This window comes from Acanthaster planci, linkage group LG09 (genome assembly GCF_054643075.1).
Source record: "Acanthaster planci isolate LZ-2023a linkage group LG09, COTS_SCS, whole genome shotgun sequence".
NCBI lineage: Eukaryota > Metazoa > Echinodermata > Asteroidea > Valvatida > Acanthasteridae > Acanthaster > Acanthaster planci.
Genome location: NC_141785.1, coordinates 15,875,692 through 15,889,864, shown reverse-complemented (window position 1 = coordinate 15,889,864; position 14,173 = coordinate 15,875,692). Strand labels below are relative to the sequence as shown.

Genomic DNA, 14,173 nt, shown 5'->3' with positions numbered 1-14,173 from the left:
GGTCTTTTTACACCCTGAAAATAATTTCACATTGCTCACAAATATCCCATCCCTTTTTAACAACGATCGACGTCGTTGTTTCATAAAATGAAAGGATGGTGAATGATCTATCAAAATGATTTATATTTCAGCACTTTTTCTGGGGGAGGGGAAGGGGGGAGTAGGCTCGTCACTTTTGTTTCTTGTCATAGCCTTTTACGTTCCACTAATACCTGTTGTCGGGTTGCTGTCTCCGTACCGAGCTTGTTCGAAGGTGTGTAGCAAATTTCAAACACTTGAGTATACAGTGTTTATGTCTGGTAAGGGCAAAATCCGTAATTAAAATTAATATCACCCCGACGCAAAGTACATCTTGAAAAATTGTCTGACTGAAACCATTTGTTCCCATGCCGGTCTCAAAATAATCTCACCCCTACCAACCCCATCCTTATGCCCATAATGTTCAACTCGGGACTTTTTTTCATCTGTACCACTATAGTCACATGCTGTACGTTATAAGCCACGAATTCAGGTCGCCCTCTATCGTTCCAGTGTTCTCATTGTGTTTATTCGTTTTAATCGTGTTTATCAGAAAGTTAAATTGAGTCAGCTACAAATAAGATAAGTTGTGCTACCTTCGGAATGAAAGTTCAATTTAAGCTGCGTGCCAAATTTTGCAAACCATGGAAGAATCCTGAGCTCAAAGATTACAATAAAACTTGTCACTCTGACGGGATGTCACCATTACCATTATTTCGATTTCGGTCTTATTTTGACAAGAAATTCCGTCAGGCCGACGAGATATGTCGTGTCTGACGTCTGGTCCAGGAAAAGTCAGGATTATGTTGTTAATACCCTCAGTTCCCATGTAAACCTCTCTAATACACAACTCAATACTAGCTCAACACTTTGCTGGTTTAAAAGGACAAATACTGAAAGTACACAGCTTTCAGAAAGCGAATGGTTAAGTGCTTCACACATTAGATTTTTCGACGTACCATGGAAAAAAACATCACACACCAGCCGGACTCCAATACACAGTCGCAAGCATGTCTGTTCCAACGCTGAACACACGGTAACAGACTTTTGCGGGAATACATTTGCCTCCTACATAATGCTAGGCTTGAAGGGTAGGCCCAACCTATTGATACGTGATTCTGGTATTCTGGCATATCGTCACCCGACACCACGAACTGACGCTCAGTCGTGCGCGATGTGATCTGTTTTGTTCGCATTTTAGAGAACCGGACTGACTTCTAATTAATTTTTATGTGTAGCATCAGGTAGTCAAATTTGTGTCAAGCCTTTCATGGCATTTTTCTCCGTATACTGCATTGCCGCAATAAGGTTGGGCGTCAGTTCGTGAAAACAAAACTCAGTCTTACTTCAGTGTCCGATGTGCGCGCGCACAACCGAGAGTAAATTCGTGAAACCGAACTTGTTGATAACGCGGTTTTCACGAACTGACACTCACTTGCGAATGAGTGTCACGTTTGTAGTGTCGGTGACGAATTATTTTCAGAAAAAGAAGCTGTTCTTTGCGAGACAAAGGGATACATTTGGTTCTCAAATAACCATTAATGAAACCTGCTTATAATCAACTGCGTAAGTCATCCTTGACCGTTCTCGGAATTCTGCCTTTTGGACAATGACGACAGGACGAAGCGTTGGCAGAGGAAGAGGTTGAAAAGAAGGTCAAGGGTTATCCCTTCTTACTCAGTTCTGAGACCGCAAAAAATGCGGACAAACTCAAGATTTGTAGTGCTTCTGTGTAGCGATTCGCTGTCAGTAGATTCGGCAAAAAATATTTGGGCAGCGGCTGTGAGTGACCTGACGGGGACTTTCCCAAGTTGTTCTACCTTCCTAGGCCACTTTCAACTGAAAAGTCACCTATCCCTAACCCAAAATCAGAACATGCCGCTGGCGTACGGTTGGCAGATGACGTCTAAATATAAAACAAATGTGCATATACCCTTTTTTTAAGCAAATGATGCTATTAATCCCTCGGTGTTGAAATGTTGTGTGATATCGGCAGCATTTTCAGGAACACGCCCGTAGAGTAAATTTGCAGTACTTTTCTCCCCGTTCCTCGCTTCTCGTCTCTTAGTTGCTTCCACCGTCCAGGCCCCTCAAACCGTTGCAGTCGACCGTGAAAAGTCAAACAACGGCCCATCAATGTCCGTCCACCCAAAATGCCTCCTGTTTAGACAGGACAAACATGGGGTTGGCAAATAGCAACTGAAAAGGCTTTCCAATATCCCTTCGGGTTTGTTGATCTTGCGAAAGAATGATCGACGATCAAAACTGCACTGAACGATGCAGTGTCTGAGATTCTTATTAAACACACTCGGTGCGTTCGAGTAGCTTCCAATGGGCACTCTTAGCTGAAGATGGGTATGTGTGCCAGCTACAAATAAGTGAGACGGTGGGGACGCGGAGACCCGAGTGAACTCGGGGAAGCTAACCGAACGCACTCACTGTTACGCGCGATACTCCTCTATCACTGCAGGTGCGCACGGAGTATTCTAGTTGACGTTTTTTAAAATTTACCTGAATAAAGATTTGTGCCAAAGTCCGATCTCTTTGTTGGCTGGAATTTTCTTCGAGGCTGGGGTGAGTTTTGTTTCCGATTCCACTTTCAAACTGCAGATTTCATTAAAGTTTCGCTCGTATTCCGAGGAGAGACACTGCTTGAGTGACATGCACCTGTTATCGATGAATTTCTCAAATGCCATCATTACATATATCTGCACTGCTGTTACTTGATATCTGCAAATTAAATCAACCCAAACCCTTTGCAACAATTCTTGGGACGAGAAATGGGTACCGGGGAATAAGTGTGAACGTGTAGGCTAACACGGAAGAGAACCGAACTAAACAGAATGGTTAGATTTTCAAAGGAATAAGTCAGTCAGAGTGAAAATCTGTAAAGGTGTCTTGGAGAGAGAGCCGTTATGCATGGAACTGAGTATGGCTTCTGAGGTTGTCCAATGTCACACCCACAATGATGTTTTCATATCTGCCCATCTCTCAGACGCGTGCTATCGGCAGGATGCCATTCGGCCAAAGCTCATTTTCCTGAGAGGCCATTAGATCGACATCCCCGGCGTACAATTCACTTCACCTCGGCGAATAGGAGCAGGGAGGAATCAAACACGCTCTCCCAGCACTGGCCTTTCGGGCTTCGGATGCAGGGACCGTTCTCGGGTTATGAATCCAACGAATGCAAATTTCAGAAACATATGCAATGCACGACCAAGTCACTTATGGTGATACATTCGAATTGCGCTGTTTACGAGCGAACACAAATGAAGAATACATTGCTTGTGAATGGAGTTAAATAAACGAAACAGGTCATTGGTACAAGTACTTCAGATTCCAAAAATCCTGATCAGAGAGGTTATTAAGAAAAAGGCAATTCAAACACGGTGGTTAATGTGAGACTTCTAATGCAATTCGAAGAAAGTTGTTCCCTGTGCTAGCTGTTCAACGACAAACAAGTAAATTACGTACAGCTTACGGCATACGTAACATTCAAAGAACCCTAACAAGAGAGACGCATTTATAGGTACAGTAGGGCCAATCAGAAATGCTCAATACTGCACGTTGAGTACATGAGAAATATTTACCGGTCTGCATATAATTTGGGAGCAAGAACCAGTCTTCACTCTTTGTAGCATCCTACTGCGGCTCGAACGAAGGCTAAAAGCGTATAAGCTCAAAGTAAACACCATGGCCGCATTCCGTGCAGGGCAAGTTTATGCCACGAATATTTGTCGGTCTGCGGCTGATTCTGCCTGGTCCCCGGGATATGTTTTTTGCACAAGTTACCAGGGAAATCGACCAGTGGTGGGCAGTTTTTCGTTTCCTGAACTGCTAAGATGCTACGAAAATTTATGTCCATTGTGAAACGTCGTTGATCACCACCTGCACGGAAGAAATTATTCATCATCATGTATTTTTGGTTTGTAGCCCCCCCCTTTAGGCAATGATCTGTCCACAACACTCAACAACTTGCTGGAATTGGCAGCAGGTGTCGAGACATGTACTGATTTAAGCCCAGGGATGAATTTGCTCTCTCTGGATGGAAAACTTAACAGGGAGAGACAAACAAATTCGGAAAAAAATGACATATTGTATTCTTGCTAATTTGGGCAAGGGTTGGAAGAAACTATGAGTTTGTTTCTGCATTCAATTGGGGACCCTGAACAATAGAGGACAATAAGGTCCCCGATTGACAGAGGGTCCCCGATTGACAACTGTGTACAAAACATATGGGTGGTCTTCTAAAAAAGTTAAAGTACAAACAAAAGAGGAACAATAGGGGGTCCCCAGTTGCAGGCAAATACACACTTGTATGGGTGGGTTAGAGGCCCAGGTATACACCCCAACTGGTCCCCCTCATCCCTGAAGTAGTGGCGTAACTAGGGCACATTTTGCAAGGGGAAATTTTTGATAGTGGGGCATGTTAGGATCTGCACGATCTCGTTCTCATTGAAAGTGAACACACTGACCAAGGCAGGCTATCTGCAGATTCTTCCCTTGTCTAATTTCTAAGCGGAGGTGCCCGTGTCCCATATATCTTGCATCACCATAGGTCTACCCAAAGCATCCTCTCCGAACCAAACTGTCAGTTCACAGCGTCCGTTCTGTTCATGAATCGAATTCTAACTCAGTGTTCCCCCTGAGTCTCTTGAAAATGGCTTGGTTTTTGCGATCGAAAAGCAGGGCTGAAAAAAGCCATCCGTTTTTCTCATCGTGCATAAAAAATAATAAAGAACTTCAAACCGACAAAAGGTGGCCTAAAATAGACACAATGCAAACCCATTAAGCTTAATTTCTGTCGTTAATCTGGTTCCTGTATGCGGGAAAAAACAGTATCCGTCTCCGGAATCGGTCGTCAATTCGACACACTTCCCTGATATTTTATTCTCGGTGATACAAGGGGACATTTGTGCAGCTGCAGACCGGACAGTGATCCTTGGCCAGAGACTCAATTTGCCTCAGTAGTGAGTTCATTAATTTGCGCGCCAAGGTCGATTCTTGCTGCCGCAACCGTCATTAATCAAAAAGAAATCATGATTTTGGCGCACACCGTTGTAATTAAAGGATTCTAATTATTCACCCAACATCCGCAGTAATTAGAGTCAGCAATGACTGCACAGCGGCATCGGATTTCGAGGCCCCGTATAATAACAGTTAAATGACTTAGTGCGCAAGCAGAGTATATCAACGATTAAGGGTGGAACTTATTTACATGCGTACAAATCCGCCATTAACCACGGTGATCATGACCAAAGCATCTAAGCAGCATAGTTGACAGAGTAAATGAGATAGTGGCGCATATTATGAATTACAACTGGAGAAAACAAGTCTGCTTCAGTCAACAGAGACATGGGCAGTTGACACGCGCGCCTCCCTTACGGTTCTGATTGGTCAGAATACCATGAGGCGGGGCTTAAGGGACCAGTCATTGGGTGAATTCGAGTACAGCTTCCACCGAGCAACCTTGATCTCGGGATGGCCGTGACGGGTTTGCTTGATGGGACAAGCGAGCGTATGTCGACGAGGTTGAGCCCGAATCAACCCATGGAAGTTACTCGAATGCACCATATTTAAGCTGGCTACTTGTTCAAAACCGTGCATTTCTTTATTAAAAAGAACAGCCTAATGGTCGCGCAACTGTTGTGGGGAGTAATTTCAAATAGGTTAAATAATGTAAATACATTACTTACTGAAATGATAGGCCTACGTTAGTAACTTAAATACATTACAAAACAGAGCAAGGATTATCAGCTACTTATTCCAAGGGTCTGTTATTGAGACCGAGGTTGAAGTAGACGAGGTTGAGTATCATTGGCCAGCTGCTCCTTGTTCTCGCTTCGGAATGTTATTGATTGTTTTGCAATTTCAAACTTTTCAGTCATGAATTTCGATTCCCTACGGCCGTAAATTTAATTAAAACGAACTTCTTTGTTTTGACTACTGGCACGCGGATGATTTGCATCGACTGCTCACGCCGGGGAAATATGATCGGTTGCCACTGCGGCAGGTTACAAAATTGCCCTCACCAGGAAGTGTTGTACTTTTGCTCTTGGTCAAGGTTATTTCTCCGCCCCTTTGAAAAAAATGTAGTCTGACGGGGTGGCTGCGAATGTTCTTTTTGTGTCACGTTAGCACGTGTGATAGACACAGTATATAAAAACTTCGCCTGGGGACATAGTCCCTAGTAAGTTACCTGTCCTTCCAGTGAAGTTGGAAGAAAGCGTTTCAACAGGATTATTGATAGTCACGATCCTTTGCTGTATTCCATCAGCATACGGAATTGATGGTGATATCCAAACGCAGGGCATGCTCTCTTTACAAACGACGTGTGCTCAGGTAAAAGGCGAGCGTTGTATTTTGTGGAACAAAAGCAGATAATAGAGGCCTATACCTTTCAAGAAATCAAAGCGCACTGCTCACGACGTTTGGTGAGTAATGTTCATGCGAATCCAGCGATGTTTTACTGGACGCACCAGATACCTCAGTGGTGGTACCCCTAAAGGCATTGTGTTGGCCGGGGTTTGGTGCGGGGTGAATGCCGCCGTGATGTCACGCACAGTGGCTTCGTACAAGACTAGTTATGTCAATGCTTGCCGCCAGTGGCGGGGACCACGGCAGGCGGCCAGTCATAGTGGCCACCGGATTCGTGCAGTCACTGTCGATGTCGTGGTGTCTGTTTTGTTCGCTCGAAGTGGATTGGTGCATAAATTTTCAGCCCAATGAACAATGCTTACATTGAAAGAAACATCATGAAAAAATTCAAGCAAATCTTCGCTCCTTACATGGAAACTCTCAAAAAGGCTGACGCGCGGTTCCTGAATGCTTCATCAATACTTGAGGAAGCTTCGGTTAAGCATCTTTCCTTCCTCCTTTTTCCCCACCATCTAATCGCCAACATCATTCACACCTTGCACATTATAATTTCCACCTTCGCTCTACCGCGGCAGGTTTTCTAACCTGATTAACAAACCGGGGTGATGTGTTTGTATGATAATTCCGGACTCCGCTCTTCTATGAACGCCTTAAATCTTTACCGACTGAGGAAGAAAAAATCGATGTGCCGGTAATTTTCCAGGCTGGATAGCGAGGTGTTGGGGGCGGACCTGGGCCTGCGGGTTTGTAGGAAGTAGAGCCGTAAAGAGCACCGGGCAGAGCTGGGGAAAGAACTCATTCTCCCCAATGCAACGAGGGGGTGTATTGTACCTTGATGTTACGCCGTTTGGTTTATTGGGCCTAAATGCGACCTTCAAATATTGCAAATACAAAAAAGTCAATAAATAAATTAAAATAAGAGAAGAAACATAATATAATGGAACACAATACGCCAAGCCTCAGGTGGAAAGTGATATTTGTTACCAATGTAGCGAACTTATTTTATTTTACGATCGAGAAGATTTTACATAAATTGTAGATTTAATATTCATTGTTAATTTTGAATACGTAAATTAGTGTTCTTTGGAGATATTTATTATTGAATCCTTCCTGCATCGCCTGATGTTCTGAAGGGCAATTATGAAATTTAACGACTCCCCACGCGCGTACGGAAGCAGTTATATTTAGACATAATATTTGTAAAAGAAAATAAGCCCAGGGGAGGAAATATTACGCTGCACACGAACCACACAGACTTCATTTTTGTGGGGGGAGGGGGTATTTTGCACGCTTCGTCGGAGATCGGCCATAAAGATAATGCGTTCGCGCGTGTTAATCAACGTGGGGCATCTTCTGTGTAATAATTTTTTCCCTTGGACCACGCGTGCAGAAGCTCCGCACACTGAGTCAGCGATACGTGGAATATACGTACGTACGGTTTACTCTCGCGCAGAGTGGAAAACAATTTCGGTATTTTTCCGCCATGATGAATAATGATACAGTAGTGAAGTGGCCCTTGCTAAGCAATCGACATTTAATTCTAATTAATCCACTTCTATGCAGATACGCTTTCAACAACCCTTGCGAGTTAATCGAACTGCATCTTGTTTGAAGTGTCTTTACGCACGCACGTCACTGTTCAAACCAAATGTGTGGGATGGACCAATGTCTGGCGCCATCGATATGGTGTACCCAAGGCAGCTCCGTAAATTGTGAAAGAAGTCGTTAATATTTTATAAACGCAACAGGGACATGCCGCTGACGGACGAGCAAAATATTTGTTTTAGAAAGAATCCTTCGAACTCACTCGTAGCATTGTCGTAATTTGCGACCAGAGACTAGCACAATGCATCGTCCCGTTGTTAAGTTTAAGGTCACAAGTACTTATGGTGTGTGGGGCTCCCCCTGTTGATTTGAAACTTGAAACGACAGGTACACATAAAACCTGCATTTCAGTTAAAACATCCTTCAACACGTACTTGCTATCATTTTTAACATATAAATATCCAATCATATTTAGAGTATTGATAGACAGTGTTTTAAAAAGAAACTCAACGTGAAAGTTAAAGAATTAGTCGTGTTATGTTTAGTTTTATTGCATCAAAACACTGTTTTACAACGTGAAAGCAAGTTTTGGTGCTCACAGTTTCAGAGTATCTTGCGTGCCATAAACGCTGCAATACACCTGGTGGAACACGTACTTGCGTTGTAGGCCACACCACTTAGAAAACTAATTTCGCAGTGTTAGTCCCGCCAAAGTACATGAAAGTAAACTGCAGTGTATTCGTAATGGATATAAGTCGATTCAATAGTTCTTGAAGGGGTTCTAAAGAGGTGTTTTTAGTTTTACCTCGTCTGCTTCAGTGCAGTCATACTGTGGCTGTATGCAACCACAGTGCACTGCTTTATGCCACTTCATATAGACTTTAAAGGCGACAAAAATTTCGGATTGCAAATTCGATAAGGGTGCAGTTTGGATTTGGCGTCCTTCAGTCGGATAATTCGCTTCTGAGAAATCCACTTCAGGAATATATCATCTTTGATGTACCACGGCGATCTACGTTAATTTATGAGCAGATGAAAGAGAAAGCTTTGTCCATTCATCACTAACACCATACTCATCACCAGAGAGCTTGATTTTGGGCAGTTTTAAATTTAAAGGTAGGCCTATGGGAAATCACTATTGCACCTTCAACGCCGCTTTATGAAAATATGTGTTGGTATACCGGTATCACGCTATCAAATTTAATCATAACAATGGAAGAACAGTAAGTTGCAGGGATGTAGTTCACTACATCCCAAAAACCAACTCTACGGTTGCACGGACGTTGTTGAGATCGTGGGAAGCGTCGTCAGGAAGTGTGCCGACTCAAAGAGGCGGGAACGCAGAAGTCGTTGTAAGCAGTTGGGTTAGTGATGACTGTTGACACGCATGTGGTTTAAGGTTGGCAAAACTGCTCGCTGACGAGTCTTTTCAACTCCACCAACCTTGAAATGCTGTTTTCATGTGGTACCTTGTCCCCTCGCGTGGAAGGAACAACTCGTTGCCTGCAAGCAAAGATCGGTGGCGTCAACGTCACACATTTCAAACAACTCCCCTTCGGTCCTCCATCTTTGACACCGAGCCGTAAGTCTGAAGGGAGAATTAGTGGCTATGGCTTACTTGGCCGCTCCTCTAATGTAACAAACACCCATACATGCAGTTTGCTATGCATTTCAGAGACAGCCTGACACCGAAGGTGCATGGTGCACGGGAAAAGGGTTGTGGAAGAAATGGCGTGAATGCAAAGGATCTCTTGTCGTAAACCGCATGGAAGATGACTGTAGGCCTGTACAGACAAACCCCGAGGAGACGCCATTACTTCTGTGGCACCCATTATCGGCACCACGGTCACGTGCACGACGTTGTCAAGCTTGAGGCGCACTTTAGTTGCAATTTCGGCTAGCCACGGCACCCTCTTCGTTGTGAGGCGTACACCCACGAGCGTGGTGCTAATGGCTTCTAAAAAGGGTAGCTGAATTGGTCTGTATGCTTGGGATGGTCTCACTGTGAAGAGGGAGGCACTTGCAAGCGGCCAAATATCTTTCAGGAAAACCACCAAGGGCGATCATTTCATACACTGGTGGGTAAAATGCTTCCGCCTGTAGGGCGGCATTCTTCTAAATATATCTCGTATTTATGCTCAACCATGCGCTCTACAGGAAGTTATACCACAGTTACGTTTTAAACGGGAAACGAAAGGAAATGCAGTAGAATTGTCCAGTACATATACATGTACATGGCCACTCTTTTGTCTCCAGCTGTGGCAATGTTTGTGATAACCTAGTTATCAACGGGCCGAAAGACACGCATTCAGTATACAATTCTGCCATGTATAAAAACAAAAGTCTGCCGGATAATGCGGTCGTTTCCCCAAAATAAAGAGCGTCAGCTTGACATTCCTGATTAATTGATATTCATGATCCAATTTTACAAAACTGGAGAACCCGATTCACGGCACGGCCTCGAATTACTGATGTCTTCAGTTGAGATGCGGCTGCTTGCAGATGAATAAATAAACTTTTATTAAATATTGACGGCTCCCGAAAGCCGCAGGAATATAAACATCAGTCCAAAAGAAGGTCTCATCCCTTGCATTTATTATACAAACATGACCTAGAACTTGAAGGGCTATTTTCGTTGTTGCCTTACATTCTTGGGGACAAGGTCTTTCATCATTTTGTCCTTCGTGCATATTCCTCTATGTATAGTTATGTCGGCCAGTGTATGATTGAAGAATACACGTGCAGTAGGTCGTAATTAAACCCCTGAAATGCAATTAGTTTCTGATCTTCATTATGTCAGCACAAATGAGATATAATGAGTCTGTTCGCCGACAGGCTTCGCCATTCTGTCTGGTTCCCCGAGGGCACGATGGAGATCACCGTGAGATGGCTGGCAGTGCTAAGAGGCGCCATTACACTTCATTTCATTGAACTCACAGCAACACCATGCTGCATTAACCCGCATATGTCTGCGAGGGCATTTTGATTGACAGTCAATGTCTGGATCATGTTAAAGAATTCAGAGTTCGAGATGTGGAATTTTGATTTTCAGACACAGAAAAGTTTAACAAAACAGGAGAATGACAAAATTGAATGTAACATGGAATCTGCCCAAGTCTGGCGTATGTTTCCGTGCTCGTTGTTTTGCCCTTTTCCGTTTAAAATGCATGTACCACTCGCCCATCGCCATGTGATGCATTTACGACAAAAACATGATGCCTTTTTCTATTAATGTGCAGTTTTACTTTCACAGTTGTTTTCATTTTGGTACAGTGTTATATCTAGGTTGTTACCAGGATGAAACACAGCGAACCTTGAGAGTATTACGCGAAGGTTTCATCGCGGATGTACGACGAATGACACTGGCCATGTGCATTCGACACTGCAGTAAAAGGTACGAACTGTGGGCATTTCCTTGTTGGAGGATAGGAGGGCTCAGGGTGGAGGATAGCTCCCATGATTACGTTGAGGCTTGTAGTACGGGCGATTAACAATAGACTATGAGTGCGCCTCCAAGAGTTTGCAACGCGTTGGCCAAGCACAACGCGCGAAATCTGTCGACCTTTTTCAAACGCTCCTTGAGTTCACAGATTTCGCTCGTTGTGATTGGTCAACGCGTCATAAACTCTTGGAGGCGCACTATTGTGAAAAAGGGTATTTAAGAAACGTAAAAATAGAAACAAACATTAACATGTCACGTCAACACAACGTTTACTCGCAACACTGGTAAGTGATTTCTGACGCAGTCATGGCAACGGGAAACCCATCGCTCGCGTGCTCCGAGGACAACGTGACATGTGACCTTGTTGCTATGCAGACGAAGGACCGCGCGCACTGCAGGTCGTGAGAAAGAGAGACGCCATCTATGACTCATGAGGACGGACAATCGTGGGACTTGTATGCCTGCATTATTAAACTCCCGTGAGATCTCGCTTGTGCGCCATACCTGCCGACATGAATTACCCAGTGGCCTTTGTCTCGCTAACCTACTGGCGCGGTGTGAAAATACGACTACATTAAAGAGCCTCGTTGACTTTTATTGCGCATGTCTCAAGAGACAGAATAATCGAACACGAAGAGTATCCCATCATGATAGATTTAAATACCCCACACGTCCAACAAAATTGCAAACGACATCGGCTTATTGGTACGCAAATCCAAACTCTCCCGGCAAACGTATTGCTTGACGTGCGGATTCGTATTTTGTCCAGAAAATTATAATTTGCACAAGGCGCTGTTTTTTTGGTTGGCAGGGCTAACACATCACGATGACAGACAAAATACATTGACAGATGCTTGACTTGAAATGGACACCAATTCTCGATACGCGAATCACCTTTTCATATTTCATCCTTACGTTCTAGGAGCAGTTACTATGCTGGTTTAGAGTTCCATAGCGAGTGCTACTGCGGTCGACGGATCTACCGCAGTAAGCCAGCCAACCAGAGCCTATGCAATGCAACATGCGCGGGCAACACATCCGAGACGTGTGGGGGCGCTCCATATCTCTCCATATACCAACTGCTTGCAGACGACGAACGCGGTGGTGACCAAGGTATGTGCGATTGCATTGTTGTACCTTTCTGTCTGTTGTATGATCGATTTCTCGTTGTGCCATGGTTGGACACACGAATTATATGTAATTCAAGACTTACTATCTATCCACGAGTCTCACAACTCTCACTTCCCTCTATGTGCAATAAAAAATATTGATTAAAAATAAAAAGTAGATTGTGCATGCGACAAAGAGGGGTTCCTGGGGCATTTGCTCTTTCATTGCACATGATTCCTAAGAGATAAAAACTGCCGTTGAAAGTTGAAAAAATATAAATTATAATCTCCTGATCAGGGGAAATTTCTATCGTCAATTAAAGACGAAGGAGCCATTCGTCCGGTCTCATGGAAGATGTCACTTTGAATAGCGCTCCCAAGGATAGCAAATCAGCATCTTGATGAGCAAGATAATGGGGCTACCACGCGACATAGCGGGGGATGGGGTGCCGATAGTCGAGGGCAACGGCCGAAGTAAAGCGTAACTGAGGACAAGTTGCCGGCGATTTTTGAGAGAAGTTGCCTTTTGAGGGAGCTGTGAGGATGGGAGACGACACTTTGAATCGGGATTTTGATTTTTAAAAGGTTTGGGGAAATTCTCAGTGCTGCCGCTTTCAACTTCAGTTTTTCGGATTTCTGTTTACTAAGTTGGAAAATTCATGTTTGATTTTGAGCTCTGACGACAGCTCACCGGCAGGTAATTACGAATCTGGCTGGTTTATTGTATGCAATTATGCGAACCCGAATTGCTTTCGGAAGTGATCAGATGGGTCCGCGTAACAGACAAGACGGGTCCACGCATCTGAAAAAGCCTTTTTGGAAACAGTGATAACCTCTAGGGGAAGGGGAGGGATGGGTCTCTCTGCGGACCCGGGGTATTTCATCGTGCAGAGAAAGCTGTGGAGTCCAGTCTGACCCCCGACTGTTGCGTCTGTGTGTAGAATTTTTCTCGTTCCGATTTGACAACCAGTCTTGTTTGCGTACTGACCCATTAATGTCTTTCCCCTTGTTATTTGTGTTCGCGTCTAAAGACAGACCCGCCTCTTCAAGCAAGTGAGCCCCGCCTCTTATGAACACATTATAGTGGGTGAAGCGGTGAGGTACATCGGCACGACATCCGAGCAGCCCAACCACCGAGTTGGCTGAACAACAAGAAACACGATATCGCGTGGGCTGCCGAAGCATCGCATTAAAAACACCGTCCCGGGTGTCCAAGAAATACAAAACTCGTTTGCATTGCACATTGGAGAATGGTCCTTGTGCCGCATCATCACACGTCAACGTATCGCACAGTGGAATCCGATAGTGGCCTGCATAAAACATACCAGGCCGAACAGGCTCCTCGAAAACAGCAAAAACTTCCGAGTGGCGGGTCATATGATCGACAACTGCCCCTCAACGTCAGCATCAAGGGACTGCTTATTTTGGGGGGCCTGGATTATTTTGATAACTAAAACACATCGCTGCGGGTTAGATCATGGTTAGATGAAGAAGTTATACCGAGGTCAATTTGAGCTTGCATTACACTAAGGGCAAACAAAACAAAACCTGAGACGGGCCCGTAAATTGTAAAAAAAAGTTACCATTTATAAAGATGGGAATCTAGATGCAGATGTATTTGCGACGGCGACGCGAGTACGGGGTTGAAAAGCCGTTCTCTGGTTTAATAGGGGACCTGGAC

The 14,173-nt window shown here is 44.3% G+C and overlaps 1 protein-coding gene across 1 annotated transcript in view; it reads left to right on the top strand.

Annotated features, from left to right (window-relative positions):
• Nucleotides 1-14,173, top strand: part of LOC110984858 (sialate:O-sulfotransferase 2-like) — a 38,956-nt gene that overhangs the window by 2,361 nt on the left and 22,422 nt on the right. The window contains exons 2-3 of the mRNA XM_022245435.2: nucleotides 11,215-11,335; nucleotides 12,306-12,496. Coding sequence (XP_022101127.1) covers nucleotides 11,215-11,335; nucleotides 12,306-12,496 — 312 coding nt within the window. The remainder of the gene's footprint in view (nucleotides 1-11,214; nucleotides 11,336-12,305; nucleotides 12,497-14,173) is intronic.